The following is a 17,603-nucleotide window of genomic DNA, read 5'->3' as shown; positions in this document are numbered from 1 at the left end:
CCAAGGACAAGCTGATAACGTTTTGGAAGGCTAAGGAGCTCATTTGTGCTTTAAGCTAATTGGAGAATGTGCTTTATGACAGTTTATTGGGGGTGGGAATTGCACTTTGCTACTTTGTATCCAGGGGAAGGGAATTTAGTTTCTGGGTTCAACTATGTAGTGCCGATACTTGTGTTTCCTAAATAAAATGTTCTTTAAGAAAGAATTTTGCCTCGAAGTTCCTTTGATGGGTTTCATCTATCAGAACCATGACACACGGATAGTAAAAAAAGATGGCTGGTGCAAGAACGCTTGTAGCTTAGGCTACATGATGCTTCATGTGGTCTAGGTGCAATTCTTTGTTTAAAAATTAAATCACAACATTGAAATGATGGAACAATGCTAAATAACTGATAATTTGGTGACTTTCTTTCTTTAAATATGTTTGTAGGAAGAGATATGGAATGTATTTTGATTTTTAATGACTTTTTTCCCTCTTAGGATTTTTTCTGTTTTCTAGGTAGTTTAGTATAGTTTTTCTTCTCCTCACTTGTGTGATCCAGTACACATAGATTCTTCACCTCTTTGCACAATATACAGTGGATATAAAAAGTCTACACATCCCTGTTAAAATGCCAAATTTTTGAGACATAAAAAAACCAGACTATATAAGTTATAAAATTAAATTAAAAAACAAACTGAAGTTGTTTAATGGGGGAAAAGTAAAATAAAAAAATAGTATCCCCAGGAGTTTCGGACCATCGCTAGCAAGCTGAACTGGCCAGAAGACATCTTGCTCAGCCATTTGAAGGATGGCCTGAACTATGATCTCTATGATGCCTGCCTTCCCCGAGGGGATCTGCACCGACTCCACGACTGATACATCCCGGCCTAAGAAGCTGAGATCAGACAGACTTGAACATTGGGCACTATCCAACAAAATGAAATTCACTGGTGAAAAAAGTAAGGTTCTACATTTAGGCAAGAAAAACCAAATGTACAGGTATAGTATAGGGGGTACCTTGCTCAATAGTGGTAACTGTGAGAGGGACCTCGGAGTCCTAGTGGACAATCATTTAAATATGAGCCAGCCAAAAAGGCCAACACAGTGCTAGGCTGCATTAACACAGGAATAGAATCAAGATCACGTGAAGTATTAATACCACTTTACAATGCCTTGGTAAGGCCACACTTGGAATACTGCATCCAGTTTTGGTCACCACGATGTAAAAAAGATTTTGAGACTCTAGAAAGAGTACAGAAAAGAGCAATAAAGATGATTAGGGGACTGGAGGCTAAAACATATAAGGAACGGTTGCTGGAATTGGGTATGTCTAGTTTAATAAAGAGAAGGATGAGGGGGGACATGATAGCAGTCTTCCAATATCTCAGGGGCTGCCATAAAGAAGAGGGAGTCAAGCTATTTTCCAAAGCGCCTGAAGGCAGGACAAGAAGCAACAGATGGAAACTAATCAAGGAGAGAAGAAACCTAGAACTAAGGAGAAACTTCCTGACCATTAGAACAATTAACCAGTGGAATAACCTGCCCCCAGAAGCGGTGAATGCTCCAATACTGGAAGTTTTTAAGAAGAGACTGGACAGCCATTTGTCTGAAATGGTATAGGGCAGGGGTAGGCAACCTTGGCTCTTTTATGACTCGTGGACTTCAATTCCCAGAATTCCTGAGCCAGCCATGCTGAGGGGAAAGGGAGAGGTTTCCAAACTGAGCCATGCTGGCTCAGGAATTCTGGGAGTTGAAGTCCACGAGTCATAAAAGAGCCAAGGTTGCTAGCCCCCCTACCCCAGTGGTATAGGGCTTGCCTCCTGCCTGAGCAGGGGGTGGACCATTAGATGACCTCCAAGGTCCCTTCCAACTTTATACTATTACTATTATTATTATTATTATTATTATTATTCGATCATCGCACAGTCAGCCAGATGTTCAGACTGGATTTGGCATTTTGTCTACCTATCGAGTCCTTACCCAGGACCTGGGATAGGCAGATGTGGATGTTTGATGGTATTACAGATATCGTCGCAGGATGGAAGCAGTTCCTAATAAGGCCGCCTTTTGCAATTGACTAATAGCGAATTTGTCAATGCCAATGGTGTTCAAGTGGTGCTCCATTTTGGGATTGCACCCAAGGAGCCTATGACTATTGGTACTACCCTTGCTTGCTTTTGCCACAGTCTTTCTATTTCTATTTGTAGGTCTTTGTATTTTGTTATCTTCTCCAGTTCTTTCTCTTCTATTCTGCTATCTCCAGGCACTGCCACGTCCACTATCCAGACTTTTTTGTCTTTCTTATCGACAATTGTTAAGTCTGGGGTGTTATGTTGCAGGTGCTTGTCTGTTTGAATTCTGAAGTCCCAGAGCAGTTTAATTTTATCATTTTCTATGACTTTCTCTATTTTATGATCCCACCAGTTTTTGCTTACAGGCAAATGATATTTTTTGCAGATCTTCCAATGCACCATTGTTGCTACTTTGTCATGCCGCTGCTTGTAATCAGTCTGTGCAATCTTCTTGCAACAGCTTACCAGTGGTCCACTGTTTCTTCAGCTTCTTTGCATAGGCGGCACTTACTGTCTGTTGCTGTCTTCTCAATTTTGACTTTGTATGCATTTGTCCTTAAAGCTTGGTCTTGTGCAGCCAGAATTAGTCCCTCGGTCTCTTCTTCAATTTTCCTGCTCTTAGCCATTGCCAGGTTTTATTATTATCTGCTTTCCCAGCTATTTTTTTAATGTATTGGCCATGTAGTGCTTTGTCTTCCCATGCCTCTATTCTGTTCTTCATTTGGTCTTTCTTGTAGGCCAGTTTGGTCTCTCCAGTAGTTAGTAAGCCTTCCTGATATACTAATTCAGTGCATCTTCATCATTGTTCTTCAGATATTCTTCCAAAGCCATTTTTTCTTCTTCAACCATCTGATGTACTTGTAGCATTCCACGCCCACCTATTTGCCTTGGTAGATAAAGTCTATCAATGTCACTGCGTGGATGAATGGCGTGATTCATTGTCATTATTTTTCTGGTCTGCCTATCCATTGCTTTTAGTTCTGCTTGAGTCCAGTCCACTATTCCAGCTGTGTACCTAATAACTGGGATTGCCCAGGTGTTGATTGCCTTTATGGTATTTCCTCCATTGAGTTTGGAATTTAAGATCTTCTTCATTCTCTTGATGTATTCACCTCTAATCTTTTTCTTGACTTCAGTGTGCTTGATGTTGTCAGCTTGAAGGATACCCAAGTATTTGTAGTATCTTCCTCATCCAGACTCTTAATGTTATTTTCGTGGGGCATCTTGATTCCTTCAGTTTTCACTATTTTTCCTTGTTTGATAGTAAGTGTGGCACATTTGTCCAAGCCAAACTCCATTACAATATCTTGGCTATATATACGGACAGTGTTGAGCAGCGATTCTATTTCAGATATGTTTTTCCATACAGCTTCAGATCATCCATGTAAAGGAGGTGGGATAGTCTGGCAGATGTTTTTGATGTTTGATAGCCATGTCCTGAGTTATTCAGTATTGTTGACAGAGGAAACAGTGCAATAACAAATAGTAATGGTGATAATGAATCTCCTTGAAATATTCCTCTCTTGATATTAACCTCTCCCAGCTTCTCACCATTGATTTGCACCTGTGTCTTCCATTGTGCCATCGATCTTGCACAAATTTTCTGATGTTTCTACTGACTCCTGTGATTTCTAGGCACTTTATTATCCAATCATGTGGCAGAGAGTCAAATGCCTTTTTGTAGTCAATCCATGCCACATTCAGGTTGGTCTTCCTTCTCTTGCAGTTTTCCAAGATCATTTTGTCTATTAGGAGTTGATCTTTGGTTCCTCTGCTATTGGGGCGGTTTCCTTTCTGCTCAGGGGGAAAGAGATTGTTTTCAACTAGATGCTGTTGTACTGCATCAGCTACTACACCAGTTAATAATTTGAAAGTTGTTGGTAAGCAGGTAATTGGCCTGTAGTTACCTGGTGTTGCCCCTTTTGCTGGATTTTTCATTATTAGGTAGGTTTTTCCCAGTTGTTAGCCACTTTTCAATTTCTCCTCCTTGTAGTATATTGTTGAACTGCTTGGCAATGAGTGGGTGTATAACAGTTAGAAGTTTCAACCAAAACCCATGCAGTTCATCTTCACCTGGTGCTGACCAATTTTTGATTTTCTTTGCTCTTTTTTCTACAATTTTTGTTGTTATTACTAGTTCTTTCATTTCAACTTCTGTTTTATTTGCATCCACCTCTTTTAACCAAGCCGCATCCTTGTTGTATTTTTTGGGTTATCCCATACCTGCTTCCAGAACTGCACTGTTTCTTCCTTGTCAGGTACTGACTGATTCCTTGCAGTTTCTCCATTGATGGATTGGTAGAAACGTTTCTGATTGGATTGAAATTGGAGGTTCTGCCTATAGTTTGCAATTCGAGCTTAATATCTACTGATTTTCCTGGCTATAGCTGTTATTTGTTGCTTTATTATTTCCAGTGCTTCCTTGATCTTCCTTGTTTCTAAGTGGTATTTCTTGATTAGGTATTCTTTGTTCTTCTTGTTCTTCAGCTTCTTTTCTTTCATCTGTTCTAGCTTGCTTGCATGTGATCTTAACTTGCTGATCTTATTTTCTAGTCTAACCTTCCATTTTTCGGGTGCACTGTTTGTTTGTTTTTCTTCTTTGTTGATTTTGCATCCCAGGTATTCTGGTATAACTGCAGCTGTGCTGTACATTAGTTGGTTTGTTTCTTGCAATGAATTGGTGCTTATACTTGATATTGCAATATTTGCATCTTTTAATGCTTGTGCTAGCTGTTTCTTTGGAACAAGCTTCAATGCAGGTAGCCTTATTCTGTTGTTTTTGTGCTGTTCTAGATGCTCAGTTATTCTTTGTGTCAATTCTTTTATTTCTTTAGTTAGAGGGTTTTGTTCTTCCTGAGGAAGAGGTGCCTGGTTTCCAAATGAGAACAGTTGTATATCTCTGCTGGATTCCTTCAATGCCAACTCCCCCTGGTTTGCCTCTACATTCTGAATTACTTCTGGTAAGGCTTTGATTTCTTTGCCCTGGGTAAACCTTTGCAGTTCATCCAATTCTGTTTCTGGGAATACTTTATTTCGTGTTATAAATCGGCGTTGATCTGCTAGTCTCTGTTCTGTTATTTCTGATTCTGGATGTTGTTCTTCCCACAACTGGTGCATTCGTTTTAGATATCCTCTTCTTGTTGGACTTGATTGTGTAACAGATCATTATTTCTTTTGTTTTCAATTCACTGTGTATCTGCGACGGGTAAACATCTTTCTTCCAGTCCGTCTGCAGCTGCTTCCCTGGTGCCAGCCAGCAGTCCTGAGTCCTGGAACCATTTTCACCAGATATCCAGGAACTCCAATATCTAGTGCGGACCTTGTTAACCCGGGCGACGTCCGAGCCGGTATGGCATTCTGAAATTTACGTCTCACCATATTTTTTATGGGAGAGACACTCTTTGTTTGACTCCTCTGATGAGACCTGTCCAGTATGGTTGAACCTCTGGCATAGCTCTCATCTTCCTCAGAGTACACAAGCCCCACAACCACAACAAGGGTTGTTGTTGTTGTTGTTGTTGTTGTTATTATTATTATTATTATTATTATTATTATTATTATTATTATTATTATTATCGATCATCGCACAGTCAGCTAGATGTTCAGACTGGATTTGGCATTTTGTCTACCTATCGAGTCATTACCCAGGACCTGGGATAGGCAGATGTGGATGTTTGATGGTATTACAGATATCGTCACAGGATGGAAGCAGTTCCTAATAAGGCCGCCTTTTGCAATTGACTAATAGCGAATTTGTCAATGCCAATTGTGTTCAAGTGGTGCTCCAGTTGTTTTGGGATTGCACCCAAGGAGCCTATGAATATTGGTACTACCCTTGCTTGCTTTTGCCACAGTCTTTCTATTTCTATTTGTAGGTCTTTGTATTTTGTTATCTTCTCCAGTTCTTTCTCTTCTATTCTGCTATCTCCAGGCACTGCCACGTCCACTATCCAGACTTTTTTGTCTTTCTTATAGACAATTGTTAAGTCTGGGGTGTTATGTTGCAGGTGCTTGTCTGTTTGAATTCTGAAGTCCCAGAGCAGTTTAATTTTATCATTTTCTATGACTTTCTCTATTTTATGATTCCACCAGTTTTTGCTTACAGGCAAATTATATTTTTTGCAGATCTTCCAATGCACCATTGTTGCTACTTTGTCATGCCGCTGCTTGTAATCAGTTTGTGCAATCTTCTTGCAACAGCTTACCAAGTGGTCCACTGTTTCTTCAGCTTCTTTGCATAGGCGGCACTTACTGTCTGTTGCTGTCTTCTCAATTTTGACTTTGTATGCATTTGTCCTTAAGGCTTGGTCTTGTGCAGCCAGAATTAGTCCCTCGGTATCTTTCTTCAATTTTCCTGCTCTTAGCCATTGCCAGGTTTTATTATTATCTGCTTTCCCAGCTATTTTTTTCATGTATTGGCCATGTAGTGCTTTGTCTACCCATGCCTCTATTCTGTTCTTCATTTGGTCTTTCTTGTAGGCCAGTTTGGTCTCTCCAGTAGTTAGTAAGCCTTCCTGATATACTAATTTCAGTGCATCTTCATCATTGTTCTTCAGATATTCTTACAAAGCCATTTTTTCTTCTTCAACCATCTGATGTACTTGTAGCATTCCACGCCCACCTATTTGCCTTGGTAGATAAAGTCTATCAATGTCACTGCGTGGATGAAGGGCGTGATTCATTGTCATTATTTTTCTGATCTGCCTATCCATTGCTTTTAGTTCTGCTTGAGTCCAGTCAACTATTCCAGCTGTGTACCTAATGACTGGGATTGCCCAGGTGTTGATTGCCTTTATGTATTTCCTCCATTGAGTTTGGACTTTAAGATCTTCTTCACTCTCTTGATGTATTCACCTCTAATCTTTTTCTTGACTTCAGTGTGCTTGATGTTGTCAGCTTGAAGGATACCCAAGTATTTGTAGTAATCTTCCTCATCCAGACTCTTAATGTTATTTTCGTGGTGCATCTTGATTCCTTCAGTGTTCATTATTTTTCCTTGTTTGATAGTAGTGGGCACCTTGTCCAGCCAAACCCATTCAAATATCTTGGGCTATAATACGGACGTGTTGAGCAGCGATTATAAAATTTCTTTATTTGGTCAGCGATGTTTTTCCATACAGCTTCAGATCAGCCATATAAAGGAGGTGGGATAGTCTGGCAGATGTTTTTGATGTTTGATAGCCATGTCCTGAGTTATTCAGTATTGTTGACAGAGGAAACAGTGCAATAACAAATAGTAATGGTGTTAATGAATCTCCTTGAAATATTCCTCTCTTGATATTAACTTCTCCCAGCCTCTCACCATTGATCTGCAACTGTGTCTTCCATTGTGCCATCGATCTGTGCACAAATTTTCTGATGTTTCTACTGACTCCTGTTATTTCTAGGCACTTTATTATCCAATCATGTGGCAGAGAGTCAAATGCCTTTTTGTAGTCAATCCATGCAACATTCAGGTTGGTCTTCCTTCTCTTGCTGTTTTCCAAGATCATTTTGTCTATTAGGAGTTGATCTTTTGTTCCTCTGCTGTTGGGGCGGTTTCCTTTCTGCTCAGGTGGAAAGAGATTGTTTTCAACTAGATGCTGTTGCACTGCATCAGCTACTACACCAGTTAGTAATTTGAAAGTTGTTGGTAAGCAGGTAATTGGCCTGTAGTTACCTGGTGTTGCCCATTTTGCTGGATTTTTCATTATTAGGTAGGTTTTCCCAGTTGTTAGCCACTTTTCAATTTCTCCTCCTTGTAGTATATTGTTGAATTGCTTGGCTTTTCCCAGTTGTTAGCCACTTTTCAATTTCTCCTCCTTGTAGTATATTGTTGAACTGTTTGGCAATGAGTGGGTGTATAACAGTTAGATGTTTCAACCAAAACCCATGCAGTTCATCTTCACCTGGTGCTGACCAATTTTTGATTTTCTTTGCTCTTTTTTCTACCATTTTTGTTGTTATTACTAGTTCTTTCATTTCAACTTCTGTTTTATTTGCATCCACCTCTTTTAACCAAGCCGCATCCTTGTTGTATTTCTTTGGGTTATCCCATATCTGCTTCCAGAACTGCACTGTTTCTTCCTTGTCAGGTACTGACTGATTCCTTGCAGTTTCTCCATTGATGGATTGGTAGAAACGTTTCTGATTGGATTGAAATTGGAGGTTCTGCCTATAGTTTGCAATTCGAGCTTCATATCTACTGATTTTCCTGGCTATAGCTGTTATTTGTTGCTTTATTATTTCCAGTGCTTCCTTGATCTTCCTTGTTTCTAAGTGGTATTTCTTGATTAGGTATTCTTTGGTCTTCTTGTTCTTCAGCTTCTTTTCTTTCATCTGTTCTAGCTTGCTTGCATGTGATCTTAACTTGCTGATCTTATTTTCTAGTCTAACCTTCCATTTTTCTGGTGCACTGTTTGTTTGTTTTTCTTTTTTGTTTATTTTGCATCCCAGGTATTCTGTTATAACTGTAGCTGTGCTGTACATTAGTTGGTTTGTTTCTTGCAGTGAATTGGTGCTTATACTTGATATTGCAGTATTTGCATCTTTTAATGCTTGTGCTAGCTGTTTCTTTGGAACAAGCTTCAATGCAGGTAGCCTTATTCTGTTGTTTTTGTGCTGTTCTAGATGCTCAGTTATTCTTTGTTTCAATTCTTTTATTCTTTAGTTAGAGGGTTTTGTTCTTCCTGAGGAAGAGGTGCCTGGTTTCCAAATGAGAACAGTTGTATATCTCTGCTGGATTCCTTCACTGCCAACTCCCCCTGGTTTGCCTCTACATTCTGAATTACTTCTGGTAAGGCTTTGATTTCTTTGCCCTGGGTAAACCTTTGCAGTTCGTCCAATTCTGTTTCTGTGAATACTTTATTTCGTGTTATAAATCGGCGTTGATCTGCTAGTCTCTGTTCTGTTATTTCTGATTCTGGATGTTGTTCTTTCCAGAACTGGTGCATTCGTTTTAGATATCCTCTTCTTGTTGGACTTGATCTGTAGTAACAGATCATTATTTCTTTGTTTTCAATCACTGTGTATCTGCGACGGGTAAACATCTTTTCTTCCAGTAGTTCTGCAGCTGCTGGCCCTGGTTGCTCAGCCAGCAGTCCTGAGTCCTGTAACCCATTTTTCACCAGATATCCAGGAACTCCGATATCTAGCGCGGACCTTGTTAACCCGGGCGACGTCCGAGCCGGTATGGCATTCTGCAATTTACGTCTCACCATATTTTTTTATGGGAGAGACACTCTTTGTCTGACTCCTCTGATGAGACCTGTCCAGTATGGTTGAACCTCTGGCATAGCTCTCATCTTCCTCAGAGTACACAAGCCCCATGTCAAGGTAGTGCCTCACTGGGGGATTATTATTATTATTATTATTATTATTATTATTATTGTTGTTGTTGTTGTTATTATTATTATTATTATTATTATTATTATTATTATTATTATTATTATTATATCAACTTGGCAAAGAGACACTGCAGAGGGAAGCCCTGGGGGAAGCCACCATCTGAAACCCTCCGTGAGACGGGGAAACAGCAACCTACCACAAAGAAGCCCACCGGCTGCTTCAGATGCAGAAAAGGACACCGCACCACAGACTGCTGCTCACGCACCCCACTTGAGAAACCAGAATGGGAAGTCCGGGAGATCACCAGCCAGGTGATCTCAGCTGGGAAGTCCGGGAGATTACCAGCCAAGCCCCAAGAGCCTGCTGTGAAGGGCACCGAGGCCATCAAGTTCCCCCATCCACTCAAAGAGGGAAGGGAACTCCGGCCTACACTGCAGGAGTGTCCAACTCGTCAGACAACAACTCCGAAGATGAACCCCTGGTAAGTGGACCCATCGCACACCTCACCCAGACAGTGACTATACTAGCCCCCTCCATGCCCGAAACTGTAGGAGTAAGGGCACTGATTGACTCTGGGTGCATGTGTTGCCTCATCAGCCCTACACTAGTAGGAAACCTGGGCATTCCGGTGAGGAGGCTGAAAAAAAACGATTTCTTTTTTTTTTTAAACAAGTTTTATTAATTTTTGCAGTTTTACAAAAATCCAAATATTAAGGAAGCAGCATGGTGATTGGGTAATCAATAGTCCAATAACAATATCTTTCGTACATATATCAGATTGCATCATCAAAAATTCCCTCTCTATTTCCCTTGATTATTATATCACATTCAGATTCATACATTGCTAATTATAATTCAATCAGTTAAGACATTTATCAATATATTTTAACATACATATCCATATCCTGTTTTAAACTTTTACGTAATTTCAATTACAGCGTTCCAATTTAGCTTAATATTCATAGTATTTAGATTTCAGGTAACCCAAATTTCCCTTAGTTCATTACAAAATAGTTGTCATATCTAAAATACACATAATGTTTACTTAAGTAGATTCTTACTTTATTTCACAAATATATTCTATTTCTCATCCTAGTACCTCATCACTTACTAATAAAATATTGTAAATCTAAACCCTAAATATTAAATCAATATCTTTTAAAATCTCCTTAGCCCATTAAGTAAGATTTTAGGCTCTTCCATTGTAAGACAAAAAATCCCATTTTTAAAATCTGACTCTAGCTTTCTTTTTGTGCCAAGCAAGCTTCCATACCAGTGCCAGGTGGATCTCCCTTCATTCCCACATATGTTATTTGAATCAAGGGAGACCATCCAATTATCAATTTTTCAAAGGAACTGGCCCCTTTGTAATCATTGGATTGTTGGCCTAATAGTTCAACTCTCCATGTTTGGTTTACTATATTTGTCATCAGCTCGGTGGATTGCTCAATTAAGAAATACCTGGCTGGTAGTTAGAAAAGCACTAGACAATGCTAGACAAGCTTACAAAGCACAAGCAGACAAGAAAAGAACTGAACTGGAGCCATTCAAAATAGGAGAAATGATTTATCTCTCAACCAAATACCTAAGATCCCTACAGCCATCAAAGAAACTGGGACCGAAATACATAGGACCGTTCCCAATCATTAGAATCATAAACCCAGTAACAGTAGAATTGAAACTCCCAAAATCACTCAGACAAATCAACCCCATTTTCCATTGCAGCCTCCTCAAGCAAGAGCAACAGTCGCCTTTAAGACCAGCTGTTGCTCCGTCTTCCCCTCCCTTTATTTATTTATTTATTTATTTATTTATTTATTTATTTATTTATGAGACTTATATACCACTTTAAGTGCAAGCACTCTCTAAGCGGTGTACACCAGTAAGCAATGTATATATATATTTACATTGCCCCCAACAATCTGGGTCCTCATTTTACCTACCCCGGAAGGATGGAAGTCTGAGTCAACCTTGAGCCGGTGAGATTTGAACCACTGACCTGCTGAACACAGTCAGCTAAAGTGGCCTGCAGTACTGCACTCTAACTGCTGCGCCACCTCGGTTCTTATGCTAGAGGGAAAACAACATTTTGAAATAAAAGACATTCTAGACTCCAGAAAATATCACGGCTCAACCCAATACTTAGTAGTCTGGAAATACCTTCCATCTTCCCAAAATGAGTGGGTCCACAAACGCCACATTAACACTCTGAAGTTACTGAAAAGGTTTCACACAGAATACCCAAACAAACCTGACTAACCTATGTGCCTTTATTTTTATCTCTCCACAGATGGACCTCTCTTTTTTTTAAGGGAGGCAGGATATCAGAACCCATATCAATAAGTTCCCCCTGTTCCCACTTTTGCTATTTTCTCTTCTTTCATCCTAACCCGAATCTCACTCTCTTCTCATCCTGGGTTCTGCCATACTCCTAGGGACACTTTTACCTATCGATTTTAGTGGGAACTCCTCAGATCCTGTCTAGTATGCCTACTATCAGCTTCTCCTATTAAAAGTTCCTTTTGGAAGAAACTGCTTCCATGAGTTCTGCTTTCTTGGGATGAGGTTTTGAAGTGGGCCCTGACAGAAGATGGGGCACTACAGAAAGGGGCAACATGGGGCCTGCAGAGACTGCAGAGAGCATGTTTGATAGGGATACAGTTCTGGGAATATCAGGGAGTGGGGTGAGCAATTGCCTGGACAAGCAGCTGCCCTTGCAAGCACAAGAGGGAGAAGCCATGGAGGCACAGCAGCAGTGAGTAATTCGGATGGGAAACAGTTGCCTCCTCCGCCTGACCCTTGGATAAGGAAAGCAAAGCACTGTGAAGCACAGCAGAGGTTGGCAAGGCTACTCAAGAAAGTGGCCTCACACTTCCTAATGAGAAACATTAGGTGAGGAGTGATTTAAGGGAGTGGAGTGGTTGGTTGTCAGAGATAATCACTTGTTTTTCTCCAGTGTGACATCTTCAGCTCCTTGTTTTGCCTCTTGCTTCATTCCCATGCCTTGCCTTGATTCAAGTTCAAGGAAACCTTCATTCCTTCAGCCTTTTTCCTGGATTTTGTCGGTGTTCGACTTTCATAATGAGACCTGTTCTTGCCTCATGGCATCTCTGGACTATTGAGGTCTCTCGAGTGTGCTGGCCATGTGCTTAGGATGGTCTTCCTCTATTCTATGCTCAAGCATTACTGTTTGATGGCTAGCTATTCGCCTCCCTGTTGCCTGTGTCTCTGGTGTTGGACTGCCACTCTTAGCCAAGCCCCATCAGCAAGCCCACTTGTTGGGCGGGATAGTGTCCAGTCATGGAAGTCACTCCTTTGAGCTCCATGAATTGCATGGAAACTAACTGAGTGGTCTTGGGAAATGTTTGAAAGGATGTAGTTGTGAAATAAATATATCAAATCCTTCTGAAGTGTTAATTGCATGAACTGGAACAGAACAAAGTATGTTGGACCCAAAAACAAACTTATGCATCACCAAAAGTACACCATACCCAGAGTGAAGGATAATGTTGGTAGCATTATGTTTAGAGCTGCTTTTCTTCACCTGGAACTGGTGCTTTAGTCAAGGAGGAGGAACAGTTGAACAGTTCCAAATGTCAATCAATTTTGGCATAAAACTTTCAGGCCTCTATTAGAATGATGAAGAATATCAGGGCTGCCATTCTGCTATTCTATGCATTGCCTGCTGACAGCCTGCCATATGCAACCAAAGGGGAAGATCACTGGGATAAAGGGAGGGTTAGTATGAGGAATCAAAACCATGCATCTTGCCATCCCATGAGAATCGCCAAGGTCACGTAAAGGAATGCAGAACCAACTAGCCCATAAAGACAAGAATGGTTACCCAAACAATTTGTTAGCACCCAACTGGACTCTCTGATAACCAGGTGGGTGGATGGAACTAAGAGGAAGTTAACTAAGTTAAGAATGCCCAAAGTATGAAAACCCCGGATCCAGCTTTGCTTCTTCTGTAACCACTTGGCTTTAGTAAAGTGTATATTTGGCTAACCATGGGCCTGGGAGTCTTTCTTTTGTAACTGACCAAGTTGGGGCAGCTGACGAGGAATGTCATCTTTCAGCATGACAATGACCCAAAGCATACCTCCAAATCAGCAAAAGAATGGCTTTATCAGAAGAAGATCAAAGTTTTGGAATGGCCCAACCAGAGGCCAGACTTGAATCTACTTGAAAATCTGAGATGACCTGAAGAGGGCTGTTCACAAAAGACGCCCTTGCGATCAGAACAATCTGGAGCTCTTTGGCAAGGAAGAGCAGGCCGATTCCTAAGGCAAGACATGCTACGTTGAGATGGTCCTACCCCAAAAGACTGAATGCTCTCATAAAATCAAAAGGTTCTTTAGCAAAGTATTAGTTTATTGGTATCAATTTTATGCAACCACATTATTGTAAGTTTTTTTATTGTTGTTTTTACCCTAAAATATTGCAGTTTGTTCTTCAGTTGTAGTTTATATTATATTAAAAATGAAAAATATTCTGAGGTGATATACCTTGGTCTGATTTTTTTTACATCTCAAAAACCTGGCATTTTAACAGGGGTGTGTAGACTTTCTATATCCACTGTACACAGAGGTATTTCTAACTATGTAAACCATATACAAAGAGACTCACTATTATGGGTTTAAAGCAATGTTAAAGCAATAAAAAATGACCCCCTCCTCCCTTGGCTCGGAGTCTCCTAAAACAGCTGCCTAATTCTGTGCGGTGGGTGAAACAGCTTTATCTCAAAGGCTGGGGGGGACTCTGGGGAGCAATCTGCCACATTTGAATGGGTCAAAGGGAAGTTTGCTGCCCCTGTTGAGGGACTGGCAGCTTCCTACTAACTTTGTCCTGCAGGGGCTTCCTTCGAAAGGAATTTGTTATGGAATGTTAAATCTCTGAATCTGCTCACTGACCTCCAAGTCTTGCTACAAGGACCATTTCCCAACAGCCGTCAGAAGAATGAAACCTCTGCCATTTTTTGTCTTGGAGCAATCAGCATTGGCATTACTGCAGCAAAGCATATGCTTAGCCAACCTTTAAAAATTAGAACTGCAGGCGCTGTTTCCCTTGACAAGTTTTTCAACTTGTTTTTCAACAAGTTATTTCCCTTCAACAACCCTTTCCCCCCCCCCCCTCCCCAGCAGACTATGGCTGTCTTGTTGCTTTGGGGAGCAGCTCCCATCACTCAGGGTAGCGTAGCAAAGTTCCCCCCGCAACCCCTGGGCTTCCTCAGAAAAGAGAGGAGTGACCACCCACCTATGTCCCATGGATTCCAGGAAGAATAGCTAAGTCAACCTGCTGATCCCAAAAATAAAACTTAAAACTGTACCACTTGCTGAAGTGCGCTCATTCTGCTTGAGATTTGTGCCTGGCCAGTCTGTTGAATCCTGTGGGAAGAATGTTGGATGACTGTCTGAATCTCTAAGTTAGGAATGTGTGTTTAGTCACCCGTTACACCATGTTGCAAACGTTTAGCTTGGCAGGTGGAAAGCTGCTCTGAAAGTTTCCACTGAACTGGGAGGTGGTGGCAGCAAGGGCTATGTGGACCAGATGCTTACAAACTGGGAGATGTTGTTCTGAAGCCCCTCCATTTTTGCTGTGAATAACCAGGTTTGCCAATCGGCTGAAGTGCAAGCATGGTCTGCTAGTGATGATGTCAGAATCGATGGGATTAATTCCTAAGGGGCTCTTAATAGGACTGATGCCCTTCAAGGCAGCCCTGCCTTGCATGTGTGGATTTTGCTGCTCACATGCCCTTCACAGCGTGCCATGAAACAAGGCAGAGGGTCTTTGGGGGCTTCTGCTAGAATGTGAGCCTTGGCCTATATCAGTGGTGTATATCAGACCTTTTAGAGACCGAGTGCCCAAAATGCAACCCAAAACCCACTTATGTATTGCCGGGTGCTGGGTGGGCATGGCCTTCAGAGCGATTTTGCACCCCCTCCCCCATGGCCAAGAGAGAGCAAGAGCGCAGAGGGGAGCAGCCTGGCCCTACCTTCCTCTGGGGCGATGGCGTGCGTGCCCACAGGGACGGATCTGCATGCCACCTGTGGCACCAGTGCCATAGGTTCGCCACCACGGGCCTATATCGTCTTCCAGCTCATAATTAACTCACTTACAACCTGTCTTTCATATAGAGCATTCCCACAACCCTGTAAGGCAGATTTGGCTGAAAGTCCCCAAAACTTTCATGACTAAAAGTGGTTTGAATGGGGCTTTCCACTGGTCTGTTGTTCCATTACCTATTGGTACTAGAGGTTTGCAATTGCTGGACATGATGAAGGTAAGTTGCAATTCAGATAATACATGACGAATTGAAATTGGGGAGAGAGCGCGAGTGTCAAATATTAACCTCTCTACCATGCTGCGTCTCCATTTAGGACAGTAAGTCCATAGCCCACAGGAACAATTTGTAAGCAGATTTTGTAAAATCCTGTTGACCTTTCTGTATTTTAAGCTGTAAATTTTACACTCCAGTTTCCTGTCCTGTGAGTTACACATCATTAACCATACACCTTTGTCTAGAGGGCTCTTTTCCTAGGCCAGAGGAGGAGATGTTACAAACACACACAGTAACTCATGCTTCTGAGGAAGTTAAATACAAAGCAGAACAATAAAATAACAAGGTTGGAAGGGACATGGAGTCTTTCAGTCCAACCTCCTGCCCATGTCAGAAGACACCATATAATTCTGGACAAATGGTCTTCATGCTCTTCTTGAAAACCTCCAGTGATGATGTGCCCACAACTTCTTCTACCCATTACTTCTTGTCTTGCCTCTGCTGCTTTGGAGAAGAGGTTGAGCTCCTCTTCTCTGTGAGAACCCCTTGAGTACCGCAAGGCTGCTATCATGTTGCCCCCAGTCCTTCTCTTCAGTATTTTTCATACCCAGATCAAAATCATAACAGATGGGACTTTTAGAAAGGAGAAACAAACATTACTGGGGATTCTGGTTCAAGCACCATGCGCTCTCTGATAAAACATGCTTTTTGCTCTTTAAACTACATTTAATTCAAGAATAGAAACAACTACAATGGATATTTGCCCACTTTTTCTGCCTTTTATTAGCAGAAACAGGAAAGCAGATAGCTGTGTTGTAAACCTCATTGGTCTCTACATTATTTCCTACCATGCAGTTCTTCCCTAGGGAAAAGGTACATATTTTCTGCTCTTCCCTACTAGGTCAGTGTAGCCATTTGCAGAGAGGAGTGCCTGGCAACCCCTTTGCTTTTCAATCAACAACTGGCTGGGTTCACGAATAATAAGAAGCTACAATCCTTGGTTTACCAATGACAACATCTCAAGACAAAGTCAAGCATTAGGGCTCTGTGGGATCAATGAACCCAATGGAACATCAGAAGCAGCAAGAGAAGTCCCTCCACCCACGTTCTATATACCCAAATTCCAAAAGCAGCCTCAACACAAAACAGTCCATGCAAAGGCCCTTCTACAGCAAATGATCATGCCAGCTGGATATGGGCAGAAAAGGGTAAATGAGGGAAATCACAAGGGGTAATTATCACAAATGTCTCACCTTTATTGTTTTTATTAAATAACTCAAGGTGGTGAACATATCTAGAAATCCTCCCCTATTTTCTCCACAACTATTTGCCTCTGAGGTGAGTTGGGTTGAGAGAAACTGGCCCAAAGTCACCCAGCCAGCTTTGCTGCCTAAGATGGAACTGGAGCTTTAACCACTAGATCAATTAAATTAATCTGTATTAAAAGAAAAAAAGAATGAAACATGTAACAATGAAAATCAGAAGACTGCTGCAGAGGTATCAAAATATAACAAACATAAATGAGCATTCAATATAATCAATAAGGCATGACTGCCTAACATTTAGCCAAATATGGAGAGATGCTACCAGTCATTGACAGGAAGAAGAGCAATGGCCATTAAGTGAGGTTTTATTTAATTTTTTTTTACTAAACACTTCTTTACCACACAACTTTTCCTCTATTTTATTTTTATATGCTGCCCATCTCGCCTAGAGGAAATTCTGGACAGTTTACAATCAAATAAAAGCACCACAGTAAATCATTATTCCTATTTATCCTATTCTTATTTCCTGGAAGCTGTTTCACTGATTTCATCTCCAAGTTCCTCCTCCTTTCATAGCTTAAATTCTGATTTATTTATTTTTTGTTATTTACAACTCTAGAATCTCAGGGCTGGACTTTATAATCCACAATTCAATGTGTTAATTTGTTTTTATTTCT

At 41.0% G+C, this 17,603-nt stretch overlaps 1 protein-coding gene across 2 annotated transcripts in view; it reads right to left on the bottom strand.

Moving 5' to 3' along the window:
• Window positions 1-15,233, bottom strand: part of SLC2A11 (solute carrier family 2 member 11) — a 70,066-nt gene extending 54,833 nt beyond the window's left edge. For both annotated transcript variants that reach the window (XM_039357913.1, XM_039357912.1), the window contains exon 1: window positions 14,711-15,233. In XM_039357913.1, the coding sequence (XP_039213847.1) occupies window positions 14,711-14,731 (21 nt within the window). In that variant the 5' untranslated portion in view covers window positions 14,732-15,233. The remainder of the gene's footprint in view (window positions 1-14,710) is intronic.
• Window positions 15,234-17,603: the final 2,370 nt, after the last annotated feature.

Source organism: Crotalus tigris, unplaced genomic scaffold (assembly GCF_016545835.1).
Source record: "Crotalus tigris isolate CLP2741 ecotype Arizona unplaced genomic scaffold, ASM1654583v1 scf7180000018965.556698, whole genome shotgun sequence".
NCBI classification, from domain to species: Eukaryota; Metazoa; Chordata; class Lepidosauria; order Squamata; family Viperidae; genus Crotalus; species Crotalus tigris.
Note: the sequence above shows the minus strand (reverse complement) of the source record. Positions and strands in the feature narration are given on the sequence as shown.